Below are 18,230 nucleotides of genomic sequence, written 5' to 3' on the forward strand. Positions count from 1 at the left end.
GGGGGGGGGGGGTAAATGGTGAAATGTACAAAAATTTCATCCCCCCCCACAACCATGACCAAATTACGCCACTGAAACAAATAGTTCTTTGGTTGCTATTCAAACATTTTGTTCATGGTACTTTGAAATAAATGCAAACTATTAAATTATTTTGTATCTATAGTTACGACAATGCCATACCAAAAAACGATTTATGAGTTGATAGACCTATCAATTTTCCGACTAAAAATATATTTTCTTGCTTTGCTCAAAAACAGGAAAACTATTACTAATATTAGTGAAACTAATTTATAGTGAAACTAAAAATATTAACAATATTTATCATACTTTTACAACACCTGTGATCTATTCACCTAAACTACTAAAGTAAAAACATATGTATTTAGGTAAATTATATACATAATTATATATAACTTAAAATCCCAAATAAGAAAATGTAATAAGTAGATATATTACTATACCTATAATTAGTCATTGACAAAAAGGCTTCTTAACACAATGGATAGTAATTATTTGTACATTAAAGTAAAAGACATAAATATAAATTATACGATTAATAAAAAATGTATAATTGTATAATATAATTTATAATTTATAATTTATACTTAAGGTTATCTATTGGTATAATCGTATTAATTATCATTTATCGATTATTAAAAAAATTACTGTTAATATTTTTCTTTTGACACTGAAGTATTAACTAGGACTTTCAAAACAATTTGGTAAAGCACTATTCCGTACGTTTTACCTTTTTGGGTACACGATTCAGTACGATTTTAATCAAACAATGGTTAGTTAAAATGACCCCAAAAACAACAAGATTAAGTATGGTTTTCTGTGCAATTATGCCATTAGATACCTTGTTACTTGTTCCAAATATTTTATTTTATTTATATGAATACAATAGTCTTCATATTCGTTGATTGTGTGATCTAAAGAACATTGTTTGTCGATTAAAGCCATTTGATTGTAACGTTCTTTAGGTGATCTTATTTTTGTTGTTTTAAGTCTTTTCTTGTGTTTCCTTTAGAACTGATATAACCAAATGAATAGAAGGGCGCGGACTATGAAACTAGGCATTATATGTTCTATGGAAACTCTCCGATCCATTGATTTGTTGTACTAACACAAATAAAAAAATATATATGAAATATACGGTTAATAAAGGTTAATAATTATTACATTAATAGTTTAAAAATATCTACTCTATCACACCCTGTATAAAGTTATTATAGTATTACCAAGGATTTTTTGACTGCTTTTGAACCCAATTTTTTGGTGGAAATAAACGTAATCATCTTCTACGTAAGTATGGAGTATATAATCAGAAAATATAATGTAAATAATGTAAGCACACATCACTCTAATAACCTTTGTCGTTAAAGCAAGTTGATCAATAAAAAAATTCACAAATCAAAAACAGTCACCAATCCATTTACGTATCTTAAAACCACTGGTTGAGCCGAAAGAAACTTGTAAGAAATATACGACCTCGAGAGGTTGTCAAGTAGGTAGTAGTAGATGAGAGAAATATGTTATTTAAATAAAAATATAATTTAAGAACATCTATTGGAATAATCGTGAACTAACTGTTAATAACATAATAGTATAATACTGATTACCAGTATAATTTATTTTAAGTACCTAATAATATTTTACTAAATAGTTTTGAATTATAGAAGGGTAGGAAAACTGAAAAGGATTTTGAGGCTTTTGAAAACTTGTGGAAATAAAGGTCCTATAACCCTCTAAAGTACCAACTAGTTTCACTTGCATACTAGAAATGCAGCTGAAGTAGAAAATCAAAGCAATTTCCAAATGGTAATGCAACACACAAAAAAAAATAATTAAAATAATTAAAATATCATTGTAAAATACTAAAATCAATACATTCGTTGCTCCTCTCAGAATCTAATATTTTATAGTGCCAAGAATAAGTCGATAGAATACGGAGTCATAAGGTACGGTTTCCCTGCAACGTCAGACGCGAGAACAGCATGGCTGCGTCCAGACGCTGGAGGGAAAACGTACCTATACACGGCTTCTGCTAATGGCGGTTCATCAATACTGATTGTAGATAGACTCGTCTATTTTTAGAATTATTTGTGTTCAAAAATATTATGTCATCGTCTTCGTTGTTTTGTACAAATAAAAACTATAAATTTAATTATATGCAAAGATTTTTTTGAAAATAATGAAAATACTGACGATGCCGAGAACTTTGACCAAGTCCTATTTGTCGACTTGACGACCTATAAATCGTGATTCGGGGAGGTTAGACCCCCCCCCCTACTCACTTAGAGAACGGCCCTGGTTACTCTATTCCATTTTTAAAACATTTAGACTGATAAAATGTTATGCTTTTGTCTATTTATAGTTTATTCCGTATTACCAAAATACTAAATACTAATAGTAAAATAAATTACTTTAACAATTAATAGCAATTACCATTATATTTAATATTAATTATATGATAGTAGGCTGACAGGCTGACTCGACTCAGAATCGTTGTTCGTATGCAATTGCTCTCGTGTTGGAACAGCTACACGGGATCTGAACCATTTTCACAAGGTTCAGCCACTATATTGTGGCATCGTTTTAAATTTGAAACATGGCAATACTATACACTTAAGAAAACCGCTGTGTTGTCTCCGTCTTACACGATTATGACATAGCTAATTTTCGTTCAATAGTTTTAATAATGTACTGTTAGTTTTTATATTAGTCAATTTATCTATTATGAAACTTATAGGTAAGAACTTTTTTTCCGTGTTCCTTCGTTGGTTTTTTATGATATTTTGATTTCTAAGTGAATTGTGAGCATTTTCAAATTTTTATACTTTACATGGGTACTTTTAACCCACTTAAAAATTAAAATGTCATGAAAAACTGATGAGAGAACACATAATGTTCTTACCTATAAGTTTCATTATATGTAAATTCACTCTAATATCAAAACTAACAGTACACTATTGAAACTACCTATAGAAAAAATGTTAGGTTAGGCTATTTTGTATAGTGAACGAAAATTAGATCTGTCGTAATCGTGTAAGACGGAGACAACACATGCGGGTGACGATGACACGTCATGCCCCCAAAACCAATACCACAGATTAAATGAAATGATGTTTCATTTAATCTGTGCCAATACCCTCTACAACAGTTGAACAATCCTGAATCAGATATATTATCTATTTAATTTTAATTTTTAATTTTTGGCAGTCACCCTAGGAATATAGGCCAGACTCGCCGCTTTGGAATCCCTTGCTAATTGCTAACCTCGTCCCTCAGTGATCTGCCTAACCTTCTCCTCAACTCCCTTGACAGTCATGACCACCTCCCAGTGGCGGATCCAAGGGAGGGGTAAAAGGGTAAATACCCCCCCTTGAGCTTATTATATTTAAATTTTATAAATGCATTTAAAAAAAAAATGTCGGTTGAATTTTTTTCTTTTATTTTATAAAAATGTTGTCATTGATACCAGTTTGTAAGAATAAATTCTAAATGGTGAATATTAATAAGGAAATATTAAGTAATTAATGTTTATATTAATAAGTATGTTATTAAGTAGGTATGAATAGTATCTGATGGATATATTTTTATTACCCCCCCCCCCCATTGATGAATTTCTGGATCCGCCCCTGCCACCTCCACCACTTAGTGAAAGATCCTAAAATTATCTTCTGTTTCGTTTAAGAAATCCCTCATCTACTATCTAGTATACAGTGACCTAGTCAATGACGAGTACACTCGACTCTTACTGCTACAGTCTTACTATAGGTACATCTACAGAACAACAGCAGAGCGGTTACCTACATTCCACCTTGTTTATTTAAGAACCAATTTTTTTTAGTTGGATAGGGCATTGCACGATAAAATTTAATCCTAGAGTGTGTTACGAAATTGTAAAGATCACGGCAATACGGCATAAAACACATTAATCAATTATTGTTAATTAGTAACATCAGTATTATCAGAGAACAACTGGTTTTAAAATCGAGTACGATTTTTTTATTCCACAGGTGATAAAATTGAACTGATGATGTGATAAGGGTTTGTGGTATGTCGAATCGCCGAATCCGGCACTCAAGTCGGTGTCCACGACTGTAGATTAAGTATATTAAGTTAATAATTTTAGTATCTACAGTCGCGGGGCTAACTATATAGACAAATGTCAAACAAAACGAAGGTACTTTTGTTTCCATTCAGTAATTTATCAGTCCTAAATAGTCAATACATCATGTGCCCACTTGAATCATTTATTGTCTAATGACAAATCTGAATAATCTGATGATTATTACGTTTTGCTGATATCTTAAAATATACGTATATAAGTCTGAGAATTACACTTGTTCTATTATTATATTATAAGATAATATGATTGTTTTGACTTTTGAATGCTGCGAATTACAATTCAATTGAATTTAGAGATAAAATTCCAAATATGAAATCACGTATACCGTTTATTGCGTAGTTATTTTCTCATTGTGATATCATAATAATTTCTGATCGTTGGCCACAATAGTTCAATATCATATTATTATTAAGTTTGATTTGTGTTTTGTATTATTGTGTTCCACATTAAAATTTCATCAATGTCTGTCAAATTCAGTTATCAATAAATATTAAATACTACTCAGATAGTGTACTACTCTTGTTGTTAGGTATTCTAGGTAATTTGGTACAACAATGCTTAATCAACCATAGTCCATAGTACAAACCAAGTATTACATTTTATTTTATTTTAGTTACAAATTTAAGATCAAATATTTTGTTACAAGATTCAAATCTTATACATATTCATTTATCATGACATCAACAAATACATTGGAGGATAACATCAAAATGTTAGAAAAATATGTTGAATATTTTCCAGACTTCCCTAAACCAGGAATTTTATATAAGTAAATATATTTTTTACTCTAATTAATTTTTAAAGCATCTATTTTAAATTTATGTGATTATGGGAGCCTATACAAATTAATCAGATATACAGGGTGATCCAACAAGTATGCTCACCCCCTTTTTTCTTTAATAATGAAGTTTTTCAAAATCTGATTTTTGGAATCTTTAAATATACTCAAAGACCATATTATTTTTATATTCTTGAGATTTTTTGTACCACCTATGGAGTGTCCTGTGGCAATACAAACTTTTGTTTTTCAAATGGGAACCCCTCTTTTTTACTGTTAATTATTTAGCGCATAATTTTTTTGAGAATTTTGATGTATCGAAATCAAAATTCAAACGAGTGGTTTCTAAGTTATTGGATAATTTTTACTAAGGATAATAGTCCATAATAGGGATATGCTTATATAGTTCTACACATGGAATAAGAAAAATAACTAAATAAATCTAGAAGGATTTTACTTGCTATTTACCTAAGTGTTTGACTTAATAAATATAAAATGACGTATTATTTTATATTATGTGTATAGACCAGCGTTTCTCATAGTGTGGGTCGTCAGTCAATTTTTGGTGGGTCGGGAACATTTTTTTGAATTATATAGATTCCAAGAAATTTATGTTAGGTATCTCATTATAAAAAGTACATTTTAATTATATTAATTATATTTGTATTCATATTAATTATAAAAAAACTAAATACCTAATAAAAATGTATACATATTTATATAAAACAAATTTTGTTCTTCACAAATTGTTGAAAAGTGAAACAGTGTGGGTCGTGAAAGATTTTTTGGGGGAAATTTAGGTCACGGTATTAAAAAGATTGAGAACTACCGGTATAGACTATAGATAACAACGTATACTGTATAAGCATATCCTTCTTCTCTATTATAAAGTATATTATCCTTAGTACAAATTGTCCAATAACTTAGAAACCACTCGTTTGAATTTTGATTTCGATACATCAAAATTCTCAAAAAAATTATCCGCTAAATAATCAACAGTAAAAAAGTGGGGTTCCAATTTGAAAAACAAAAGTTTGTATCGCCACAGGACACTCCTTAAGTGGTACAAAAAATCTCAAGAATATGATGAAAATATGGTCTTTGAGTAAATTTAAAGATTTCAAAAATCAGATTTTTAAAAAATTCATTATTTAAAAAAAAAAGGGGGTGAGCATACTTGTTGGATCACCCTGTATTATGCATTTGTTAAATTATTTACCTCTAAAAGTAAAAATGTAAAATGTATTTTTTTGGAGTTTTTCTTTTCTCAAAAAAATACTTTTAATTGTTGTAACTAATATAATGTTTACTCGCTCTACTCTGTATTTAAAGGAGTTGCATATTTTATTATTATTTAAAATTTACTTTTACAAGAACTTCATATTTATAAATGTTACAACCAATAAGTCTCATAATGCAACATTTATTACGTATGCAATTATGAGTGGAATGAAGAACTTAATAACTTTTTCTTACATGAATTATTTATTTTTATAATCTTGTTATAATTGTATGATAGTAAAAAATATTTAAGATGTTTTTCTGTTTTTTTTTTATAAATTTTCATTTAAAATCCGTAAAACGCACTGTACTTGAAGAGCTAAATTGTTTAATATTGTAAAAGCAAAAAACCACAGTTAAGAAATGTAATTATCTTAACATAAAGCAAGGAAGTATTGATGGTATTGTACGATTTGTTTATTGTATGTAATTGTCCATCATTATTATGGACCATTATTTGGTAAGCAAAGATTTGTACAGAATTTTTTTGTTTTTAATATTACTATTACATTTTAAATCATTAACCACAGTAATTCTCAAGCTCTTTGTGACCATTTCACACTTTAAAATTTAAATATTTTAAATATTACAGTTCATTTATAGATATTATATTTGTATTTTGCAGGGACATATTATCATTGTTAAGCCATAGTGATGGAATAAAATTGTTGGAGACAATTTTAAAACAAATTGCCAATGAAATGCGTGGTAAAGTAGACTGTATAGCAATGTTGGAGACTCGTGGTTTCATATTTGCTCCAATGCTTGCTTTACATCTCAATATACCATGTATACCTGTTAGCAAAAAAGGAAATTTACCAGGTCCCGTTATTGAGATGTCTTATATTTTGGAATATGGAGAAGTAATTAATTATTATTATTTAGTTGCCTTCATCAAATTAATCTGTTTAAAATGTATCACAATATTTTTTTGTATTTAAACATAGGATATTTTGACAGTACAATCGAATAGTATTATAAAAGGACAGAAGATATTCATAGTCGATGACTTTCTTGCAACTGGTGGTATAAACAACTTATTACTTTATACAATTTATATTGATTTGATCTATAATAAGTTATGGTACAACAGATTTAAATAGACATATTCACAATATGTTAGTACTATAGATAGTATTAAATATTTCTTTACTAGAATTTGTTGGAAAAATTCTAGATCACTAGACACCTATTGTTTCTTTTTTTTCATATTTTAAAACACAAAATGTAAATTAAAACTATTATCAGCTTATTCGTAGTAACGTCTATAAATAACTATTTTTAAGTTATGATCAAGTGTATGAAACTTTGTAAGGACTGCTAATAAATAATTCTATTGTGGGTAATGTAGTGATGTTGAGTCAATGTCCCTTACTAGTTACTATTGTCTATTCCTGCTATGGTTAAATACTTTTAGAATATATTATAATTCAATGACTGACCACCTGGACCTCATTGTAGTTTATACTACCAATTTTTAACCTGGAGGTTGCGACTCCTCTGATGACCAGCTGATTACTTAGTTTTGCTAACTTCATGAAAAATCAAATTTTGATGCTAAGAGTCGTCTCTTTAAAAATTTTAAAAGTGACTGACTTATACAACTTATTATGAGAACAAGGCTGAAAATTATTTTACATTTTAGTCATTATAAAAAGAAAGCTACCTAACCTAACCTTTATAAATAGTTATCATAAAACTGTCAAAGATAATTGATATAATTATAGTTATTATATTTTGCATATGATCAGCTATTAAAATCAGAGCCAATCTTAGGCATTTTGGGGCCTGGATTTAATTTTTTGATGGGGTCCTTAACTTAAATTATTAATTCAGTTGTAACATTTCACAGTGCCACGTTAATAATTGATTATTAATTGGGCCCAGGGTTGCGGCCCCCCTAGCCCCCCGTCCGAGCTGGGCTCTGATTAAAATTACATAAATTAATTGTTTCTATCTTATTTATTTTTTAATAATAATTAACTACTAAAATATATTGTTATGCACATTCTAATTTCAAATAATTCAATTGCAATGTTTTTTTATATTACATAGGCATAAATTAAAATGTTTAGATATTAAATAAACAATTAATAGGTGGTGTTTTTTATATTAGATAAATAATTAAAAATTAAAATATGTATCTAATAATAGCAGTAGCATAATAATTATATGAAATTTAATCAGCAGATGAAGAGAGTACAATTTAAAAATTGTAATTCTCTTCAATATATTGCGTTCATATTCCAATTTACTTTGCAATAGGTACATTTATTATAGTTATGCAAGGTTTTAAAATATTCAACTAGTAATTTTATTAATTTAATAATTCATTATATATTTGTAAGTTTCCAATAGAGTTAATTTATTTAATTTAACTTATACTTTAAAGTTAAAAGTAAGTTTTAAGTACCTACCGAATAAACAATTTCTTGCTGAAATTGCAGTGTTCGTATGTAGCTTTATTAAATGCATTTTGATTTTTAAATAGGTACATTAGAAGCAGCTACAAAGTTAATACAAAAAGCAGGTGGAGAAGTTGTGCAAGGATTAGTATTGATGGAAAAATTAGAATTAGAAGGGCGTAAAAGATTAAATTTTCCAATGATATCATTAATGTCTGAATAATTGTTTAAAACAAACCGTTTATTTAATTTTATTTAATTTTAACTATGTGTAATAAATAATTTTATAAAAATACCTTATTATTAATAAAATCATTATTATTTAGAAAAAAAATGTACCTATGTCCTATTATATAAACATAATATAAATATTCCATTATGTTGTTGTTTTTATGATTATTGTGTAATTGATTTTATCAAAATATGGATTGATTTAGAATATTTTTTTACATTTATGGATTATAATTTAAAAGACTTACCTACTTATTAATTGTGTACAGTGCCATAGCCTGGATTTTTTTTTGAAGGCTACAATATTTTATTGTAAGAGCTAGGGTACTACCGGCTACTAGTAAGTTTGATATTTCATGAGGAGGACTAGGGGAGCTTATGTCCTCAAGCCTCCCTAGCTACGGAAATGATAGTGTATATAATAGTGTATATAGTTGCAAAATTGGTAATAACTAATAATTATAAATTTTTTTACTATTGAAATGTGTGTAAGACTCATATACCTATATAATAATAATAAATATTAATAGTTAATAATATGAATTCAATTATTCAATTTTATATAATTATTCATTATATTTGAAAAAAAAGGGGAAAGCAAGTACAGTAGGGGTTGACTGAACTGTCATGGATGTGCCAAATTTAAATTCAATTCAATAGCAGTATTGCACGGAAGATTGGCCTACTTTATAAATATTATTCTATTAGTTATTATAGTAGTTTATTTAATATGAGTGATACCTAATGTAAAAACTATAAATAGGCAATAGCATAAAATTAGTCTAAATGTCATTGTACACAGGTGTACGCACTACGCGCGTATACTTCTAAAATTAATCCAAGACAAAAATAAAACAGTCCATAACCTAAGTTTAGGTTGAGTAAGACATTTTTTTTTTTGAGTGGTGGGTCTAAGACCCAAAATCCTCTAAAATACGAATACATCACTGGAACTACTTATGACTAACTGTATTACGTTTTCAAGCCACTAGAACACTACGTCACTACCTACATCCAATTCGCTATCTTAAACCACCTACAAAGTTGAAAACCTAGCATTTTTTCTACTGTCTATTGTGTGCACAGTCACAACAAAAATATACATATTGTAAAATATGTAAAATCTTAAATCAGTACATTCATCGCTCCGCTGAGAATCGAAAATTTTACTGATAAAAGCAGGATTAGAATTAATTACGAACATTGGGTTACATTATTGATTAGCGGTTGGTCTATATTACTAGTTATATTACAGTTTAAAGTTATAATTAGGTAATTATTTATTAAATATGTAGGTACGTGATGTTGACTTCGTTGAACATAAAATAATAAATAACATACCATAGGTGTAATTTTGTATAAAGTATTCAGTTTGATAAGTTTTCATATAAAATAAATTGTTTCATCTATTCTGTGGTTAGGTATATAGAACTGGGAAGAAACCATTAAATAAACATACAAGACAGTCAAGACTCAAGACACAAATCATCAAAAATGGGTTGTATAAAACCATGACAAAATCTTGTTTATGTTGACTATTTTTATAATAATTTTTTATATGATTTTTATAATCTTTGTTGCCCGTTAAAAATGCCAACTCTATATGAGACTCGATGGTGATAATAAGAGCAGTATATTATGCCTACCTGCTGTGGATTGCGGGCTCCGCTTGATGAGTACTTTATATAAATAATTTGTTTCTTTTTTTGATTTTGATTGCGGACACGCCGATGAGCAGCTATAATTGCAACTCAATCACCATGGTAGTCAATGTGTGAAAATTCAATTGTATGCATGCTTATGCCTGATCCACTGCAGGCAGCCAATAAACAAATAAAAAAATACCAATTTCTACTGAATATATTTATATTTCTCCCACAACCGTATATAAACAAATATTACCTTCATAAATCTTAAAATCCCTGTTTGAGCAACTCCCCGGGGTCGGACCCATTGGGTCCAATTGTGAATCTAAACCATCCAGAGCGTCACCCAAACACATACAAAAAAATCATTCAAATCGGTTCAGCCGTTTAGGAGGAGTTCAGACGTTCAGTGACATACCTACACTGATACACACGACACACCTACAGAAGAATTATATATATAAAGTATATAATATACCTAAGTACCTTTATTATTTATATGTCTTGCTTAATGCTTATATAACACACACTATTTATTTAAATTTACTATGAATTTGATATTTTCACTACCTAAACCTTGCATGGGACTATGGCAGCATCGCCAGCATGATTATTATTTATAAAGAACTTATTATGATCATGGACGTGAGTGTTGTCATTTTAATATGTCTGAACGTTTTGTAAAGTATTGTAGAATTAATTATATCTTACTCTGGATCTAGATTGAAATGATATAAGATTAAAGATACTTAGATACCATGTACATACTTAAATTATCAAAGTTAAATGCTCTACGATTTGGACGTTTGGTCTTAACACAGATTTGTACCGACTAAAAGGACTCTCGACTCCAACAGATGTAATGGGGGGAAATCTTCATGTTTGTGATGTCTAAAAAATGAGGTCAGCGGCTCAGCCTGTAATAATATCCCATTTTTTCTCCAAAGGAAACTTTTGATTGAATATAAGGAGTTTAAACCAATATTTGTATTTAATACTTACATGATAGGTAGGTACTATGCATTTTATCTTTGACTGCCACTATTCTTATATGTCACCCTTAAGGTGGTTTAGGATAAATGAAAAAATGTATATATTCATAAGACTCGATAACCAAATTCATAACAACCATAAAATAGATTGGTATTATTTTGTACACATACTTTTATAAATACAACATTGTCTTAAAATTACTATAAGTTTACTGTTGGCAAATACAATCTTATAATATAAAAAATGGAATTATAGAGAAAACCCTATTCAAAATTATCATGTTTAATGACGAAATATATGATATAAATTATAAAGTATAGCTCATTTTATTACAATCATTTGAAATAAATTTATTAGGAACTTACTCAAATTAAATTTAGTAATATGTATTTACGTAGGTATTATAAATCTTATAAAAATGTTTTTATCTAATGACTTTAAAATTAATAATTACTATAGGTTTTAGTCATAGCTAAATATTGGTTAATATTAAGATAATATAAGTTGCGATAATAATTTTATATTTATCCATGGTTTTAGTATTTAGTGTTATCCAATGTACCTACACAACAAGATCTTTTCAACAAATATTTTATGGAATAGATATCAACTAATTACTATGGAAGTCATAGACAAATTCTAAATGATATAAATATTGTTTTTATAAAAGTTACTATTTTTTAACCAATTTTGTATTTTTATGATAATTATTCGTGGTTTTATTACTGGAATTTTTTTATTTTAGAGGTGAATGGCCCAATGTTTTGGATTCCCTATACAATGTCAATAAAGTCTCAGCAAGCCTATGATGCTATATAATATGAATCCGTATTAACATGCCTAATTTCGGCTCTAAAAATTTTTTTAAAACATAAAAATGGTATCGATTTCAATAAAATTCAAAGATTTATATAAACATATTTTCTGTGATCGTTCCGTAGTCCAGCATTTGGATTATATCGATTCAAGCTGATTGATCCAAGTTTAAATATTGTGTTGTGTTCAGAAGCAGATATGGCGTAAGTTCAAACTATAGGCTCTAGAATGGACGAGTGTATGTGGCGCTGATGCAAATAAATATTAAAATTAAAAAGTTTAAAGTAGGTTTTTTAAACTATTCTATTCAATTGTTGTGATTGCTGGTTGGTATTATCTATGACACTATAGCTTAGGTATCGGCTTTTGCAATAGTTGGTTCTGCAGTAGAACATGGTTTCAATACGAATATAATTTAAGCAATAAACTTATCTGCGGGTTTCAAATAGGTACTAATTAATAATTAAATAATTATCATTATAAAAGAGGGGAAAGAACTAAGTAGGTGACGGTTGTACAGTTGTACAGTACCTACTGTAAGTATTGTCGTCATTGAGTAATGTACCTAGCTGCATTAATTTTGAAATCAACGATAACATTTTATTACGAAAAACGATTTTGATTTCTGACCAAAGCCTGTCTGTCAGCAGTAGCAAAAGTTATAATTTTTTTCAAAAATGTTGTAGGTATTGATATGACAATGTTTTTTTTTTTAATGTCATCGTGTATTTAATGGCTAATACCTATGTAAAATATAATGATATATGTACGTACAAGTTTCAAGAATTTCACGAATAATATTTTTGAGCTACAGTTACAACAAAATAATTAAAATTGTTATTCTTTGTTTAAATATCTAATTTTGTTCCACATATGAATTTCAATAATGTATATTCAAAATTGTGCTGAGATTTGTGAAAAACTGGTTTTGAGTAATAATTTCTGTTTTTCCTAATTTTTTTTCTTAATTACAAGTTAGAAAAGTTCTGTGAAGTAGGAATTTTGAATTTCAAATTCCCTAAACATCAACTTAGATTCACTTTCCTACCAGAAAAGATAGGTACGAGGTAGGTACCTACTACCTAGTATTTAAGTTGAAAATCCAACCATTTTATTTTTTATTACAAATCGTGTGTACATACACAAAAAAAATAAAACATAATATTGTAAAATACTAAAATCAATACGTTGATTACTCCGCTCTGAAGTCAAAAATCAGAATCTATTATTTGAAATCGTTATAAAAAGTAGCTACTGTCTAGCACGGTCGCACGGACTAAGATATTTATATATATACATCTTGGTCCGTGCTGTCGTCTAGTGACTCTTATCAGTTATCTGTTATCAGTTATCAGTTACAAATGAGATGTATTTATTTGTTCTGAAATGTTTCTGAAAGGCCAAGTCAAGTGTCTGCGATTGATATGCAGTTTATCGGAGTCATGACGCGTCGTCATTATTTAAATCCATTAAGATAACGTCCGCTCAGATGCTAGCAAATTGATCGTGAAAGCGGACGTTCATTTAGTGGCCGACTCTGAGTAGACACTGTCAGCACCAGGTATTTTCATTTGCTTTCAACACGTGCAGTGATTATTAATATTTTTACATATTCTGTTCTAGATTTTTATTGGACTGTTCGTGTGTTGATCGATTTCTATTGAAGTTAATTATTATGTCGATTACTAGTATTGAAGATGATGCACTAGCATTACAGAGTTACATCAAGTCATATCCAGATTTCCCTCTGCCTGGAATATTGTTTAGGTATGTATTTAGTTTTTTGATTAATGAATGATGGGATCTCTTAAAATATTTTATGTCGGAGGGCCTCTGTAGTTGTTTTAATCTCTTCAAGTGCTTAGTGTATTGTTATCTACCAACCTTGAATTAGAAGAAAACATTATCATTATGTCGATTTAAAATTAAAACATTAAATAAATACCAATTATATTAAGATTTATAATAATATATAGAGTAAACATGATGTTAATGATTTTACTACAAAACTAATCATAATCATTATTTTGAAGAAGCCCTATAGAAAATAAATTAGGTAATGATCATTATACATTTTAATATTATAGAATGTATACAATTATACAACTATTAATCCTAGGTTCTATGAAGTTTTTAAGGTGACCTTAGAAATGTTAGCAATTTTTTGATTATTGGTTAAGAGGCCAACTCTTGTAAATATATCATCACATTTTCTACTGTATTTACTATTTTGTATTATCTGACGATAAATCAATTATAGTTTTAATAGTGAATTAATCTTAAATAATTAAATTTGAATAATGAAATTTGTAATTATATTTACAGAGATATATTCACTGTCTTCCAAAGTACTGATGGATTACAATTGTTGAATAATATTTTGAAAAAGTATGCGGTTGAAATTGCTGGTAAAGTTGATTGTGTTGCAATGTTGGAAGCTCGAGGATTTTTGTTGGGTACTTTAATGGCATTGCACTTAAATGTTCCCTGTGTTCCAGTTAGGAAGAAGGGAAAGTTACCTGGCAAAGTAGCTCAACTAGAGTATAGTTTGGAATATGCTAAAGTAATTATTAATTGTATTTTGTTTTATGTTTATGTGTGAACTATGAAAGTAATTAGTTTAATATAATATACAATTTTATTTTATTTTATATGGCAAATATTACTTATTTGTTATTCAGTTGATGAAATAAAATTCTAATAAATATAATATGCCTATTGGGTATTGATATTACTAATAAATATGAAGATTTATCTCAGAATAATTAATACGTTATGAGGATTTATCAAATTTATAAGAAAAAATTAAACTAGGTTACTCACTTTTGTTACTATCATTATCGCGCATAATATTTTAGTTATCGTCTCAATTTAAATGTTTGAAACATAGTAAATACAAACTATTTTTAAAATACAAGTCTTTTAAATTAAAGTATTAAACAACAAATTATACATTATGTACTAAAAAATAATAGAAATTTAATTTAAACCTTTCAAAATGTTCTAATCTACATTGCAATTAAAATATTTCTTTAGCAAAAACTATATCACAAATATTTTACTAAATATTACAGACTTATAAAAAATTAATTTATTATCAATCTCCAAATATGTAGTTAGCATTTTTGTTTACATATTTATAGAAAAATGAAATCAATTAACTTGTGTATAATTTTGTAATAAAAATATTTAGATATGAGTCTATTCTTATCAAACTAAATATAATTCACCTTAAAAATTGAAACTTTGAAAAAGGTTATTTACTTCATTATTTGCTAATTTAATTTAATTAGCAAGTAAATTTGTTTACACATTATATTTTAATAAAAAAAATACATTTTTAAAATAAGGTGTTTGCTTTTAGGATGTTTTGGAAGTTCAATTAGACGTCTTAAAAGAAGGAAAGAGAGTTCTGGTCATTGATGATTTGTTAGCAACTGGAGGTATATGATAAAATTAAATAGCTAATTATTTATTTCTTATTTTGTCTGTGATACATTGTCTGAATATACATGAATTATTTTAAATAAATAAGTGTGGTTTACCTAATTTGCTAATTTTATATCAATATTTTTAAGGTACACTTGAAGCTGCTGTTCAACTACTGAGGAAAACTGGAGCAGAAGTAGTTCAAGCAGTAGTTATTATGGAACTTTGTGATTTAGAAGCACGGAAAAAAATTGACATTCCAATCAAATCATTTATTCAATACTAAATGTGTTATATATAATAAATATTTTAAGTAAATCATTTTTTTTTTAAATACAATAAATATTTTTGAAATAATTATTATTTTAAATTGGGGCTTTGAACATATATTTGTTTTGGTGGAAGGTGGCTAAGCCCTCCCCCCCCCCAATCTATGCACCCAGAATTCCTTCTTATGTTTATGTTTTTACATGATATATATTATTTGTTTTTAATTAATTTTATTGTGTATGAAAAATAATATACCTTTGTACTTCATGGCCAAAAGTTTTAAATTTATGAATAATAATTTTTGAGGTACAACAAAATAATTTAAATCACAATATTCGTAATATGTATTTTTAATATTTATTATTTATTTAAATTTAATACCCTAGGGTAGTAATGTTACAGATAATATTTAAGAGGTTATACATACTTAAAGGTTAAAACTATAACCATAGAAAAAAAAGAAAATTGATAACAATTTACGAAATATTTTATAGAAAAAATTGTATTTAAACCTATGTTATTCAAATTTATTAATTTATGAATTAACAACTACAAAAAAATTTGCCAATTTTTGTGATATTGATGTATTTTGGTAAGCTTATAATATTTATTGATACTAGTAAAATTGTTATTATTTTTTTAGATACCTTTAAATGTTTGGACTTTGGGTATATAATGTTTTAGTGTGCCTGCCTTTCAATCAGCAGTGCCATATGGTGATGATATAATTAGTGGTTGTAAATTAATAGAAGACAATTCACAGATAAATTTAAATGATTGTAGTATGTCAAACAAAAACACAAGTTTAAACGTATTTTTTTAAATATGACGTAATAATTTCTATAATATTAATCATATTATTATGTAACATGAAGGTACTTGGAATTCAACGGACCAATGGGACATCTGAATAATATGTGGCATTTTGGGTTTCCTAATATTATATGGTGTACCCTAGACTGGTGTGTGGGCATGTGGTTGTTTTCTACTGTGTGATTTTTGAACTAAAGGCCTTGTAATGGTTTTTTTCACATTCACTAATTTTTAAAAAACCACTTACACATAGTGCGACATTTAAAATTTGGAATTCAAAAAGTTCCAAATCAGCAAATTTTATTTTTTATTTTAAAGCCACTAGTATAAAGCTATGATGACTTAAAAATTACCTAATAGATAAATAAACAATACACAATTAAGATTAATAACAGATTAGTTCATTATATATTATATTATAAAACCAGCCTCCAGTATAAAGGTGATTATCATTTGTATAGCTGTTACAGATTTGGTGTTTAAAATAGAGTAAAGATTGAGAGGAATATTAAGAGATTTAAGAGTGTTAAATATAATTTGTCGTTTAAACTGCATGGCAGGACAGTTGAATAAAATATGAGGGAGGTCAAAGATACACTCATTTGAATGAAGTGTACGAAGCGGCGAGTAGTTAGTCCAAGTTTAAAAGAGTGCCTAGGTAATAAGGAATCAGCAAATTATGTAAGCTATAGTCATAATTTCTTTCCTTCAAAAAATTACAATAGTTTTCTTTTGATACTCAACAACTGTTTTAACTATTTACCTATTTAGTATTTTGGTATAGGTTCACACGAAAAAAAGTAGATACTTACATTTAAAATTCGTATTGTCGAGAGTTCTGTCTTATAAATATTTTTCAATGTTTGATGATTTTCAAACAAATTGAAAGTGGATAAACGTAATATTTAATCAGGGGACCATATTGTAATATTACCCTAATGATTTCTATTTAAAAATATTTGTTGTTCATTTAGTTATATATGTTAAAATAGTTTTAAAGTTAAGTACACTTACCCAGTTTTGTATGATATAGGTAACTAATAATTATTTATTAGACGTTGTATGCATTTTATTTATTTGTTAAAAAGTTAAGACTAATAACTATGAGTACTGTTATAGGCCTATATGGCTATATACCTACTCACTGTACTTATACTGTTTATTAGACTGTTATTTATGTTTATTAGATGAATTTATGATATTTTATTTGTCGTTAAAACTTAAAAAGTTAAAAATATTAGTACATAATGCAATTTTAGTGATTGAAAAAAGATATGACGTGTTACATTTATCCTTGGCGCTGTTACAATTTGTTTTTTTTTTTAAATTCGCATTTGTTCAACAACTTATAAATATTCATATATTTATAAATGTAATATATGTTGCGTAATTGGTTAAAAATGTATGCTAACAAAGAAGATCTGAATCCTGTT

At 27.6% G+C, this 18,230-nt stretch overlaps 2 protein-coding genes across 5 annotated transcripts; both read left to right on the plus strand.

The window, feature by feature from the left end:
- Nucleotides 1–4,083: 4,083 nt before the first annotated feature.
- LOC111040677 (adenine phosphoribosyltransferase-like) lies at nt 4,084–8,953 on the plus strand. 4 transcript variants are annotated; one of them, XM_022324670.1, is made up of 5 exons: nt 4,084–4,189; nt 4,749–4,904; nt 6,820–7,057; nt 7,142–7,220; nt 8,686–8,882. In XM_022324670.1, the coding sequence occupies exons 2-5, from the start codon at nt 4,810–4,812 to the stop codon at nt 8,820–8,822; spliced, it is 549 nt and encodes a 182-aa protein (XP_022180362.1). In that variant the 5' UTR covers nt 4,084–4,189; nt 4,749–4,809; the 3' UTR covers nt 8,823–8,882. The 4 variants fall into 4 exon arrangements, with proteins under 4 accessions (XP_022180362.1, XP_022180361.1, XP_022180364.1 ...); XM_022324669.1 differs by lacking the exon at nt 4,084–4,189 and adding an exon at nt 4,484–4,673 and having other exon boundaries at nt 8,686–8,953; XM_022324672.1 differs by lacking the exon at nt 4,084–4,189 and adding an exon at nt 4,484–4,724 and having other exon boundaries at nt 4,782–4,904; nt 8,686–8,883.
- Nucleotides 8,954–13,682: 4,729 nt separating this feature from the next.
- LOC111040683 (adenine phosphoribosyltransferase-like) lies at nt 13,683–16,072 on the plus strand. Its single transcript, XM_022324685.1, has 5 exons — nt 13,683–13,846; nt 13,909–14,052; nt 14,611–14,848; nt 15,650–15,728; nt 15,864–16,072. Exons 2-5 carry the CDS (start codon nt 13,961–13,963, stop codon nt 15,998–16,000), a joined length of 546 nt encoding a protein of 181 aa, XP_022180377.1. The 5' UTR covers nt 13,683–13,846; nt 13,909–13,960; the 3' UTR covers nt 16,001–16,072.
- Nucleotides 16,073–18,230: the final 2,158 nt, after the last annotated feature.

The sequence above is a fragment of the Myzus persicae genome, unplaced genomic scaffold, assembly GCF_001856785.1.
Source record: "Myzus persicae strain clone G006 unplaced genomic scaffold, MPER_G0061.0, whole genome shotgun sequence".
Taxonomy (NCBI): Eukaryota; Metazoa; Arthropoda; class Insecta; order Hemiptera; family Aphididae; genus Myzus; species Myzus persicae.

Excerpts from the sequence above, each read along its gene's own strand:
- LOC111040677 (XM_022324670.1), top strand. The coding sequence starts at position 4,810 with ATGACATCAACAAATACATTGGAGGATAACATCAAAATGTTAGAAAAA. Across the intron at positions 4,905-6,819 it reads AAACCAGGAATTTTATATAA|GGACATATTATCATTGTTAA; the intron begins GTAAATATATTT and ends TGTATTTTGCAG. Across the intron at positions 7,058-7,141 it reads ATATTTTGGAATATGGAGAA|GATATTTTGACAGTACAATC; the intron begins GTAATTAATTAT and ends ATTTAAACATAG.
- LOC111040683 (XM_022324685.1), top strand. The coding sequence starts at position 13,961 with ATGTCGATTACTAGTATTGAAGATGATGCACTAGCATTACAGAGTTAC. Across the intron at positions 14,053-14,610 it reads CTGCCTGGAATATTGTTTAG|AGATATATTCACTGTCTTCC; the intron begins GTATGTATTTAG and ends TTATATTTACAG. Across the intron at positions 15,729-15,863 it reads TGATTTGTTAGCAACTGGAG|GTACACTTGAAGCTGCTGTT; the intron begins GTATATGATAAA and ends AATATTTTTAAG.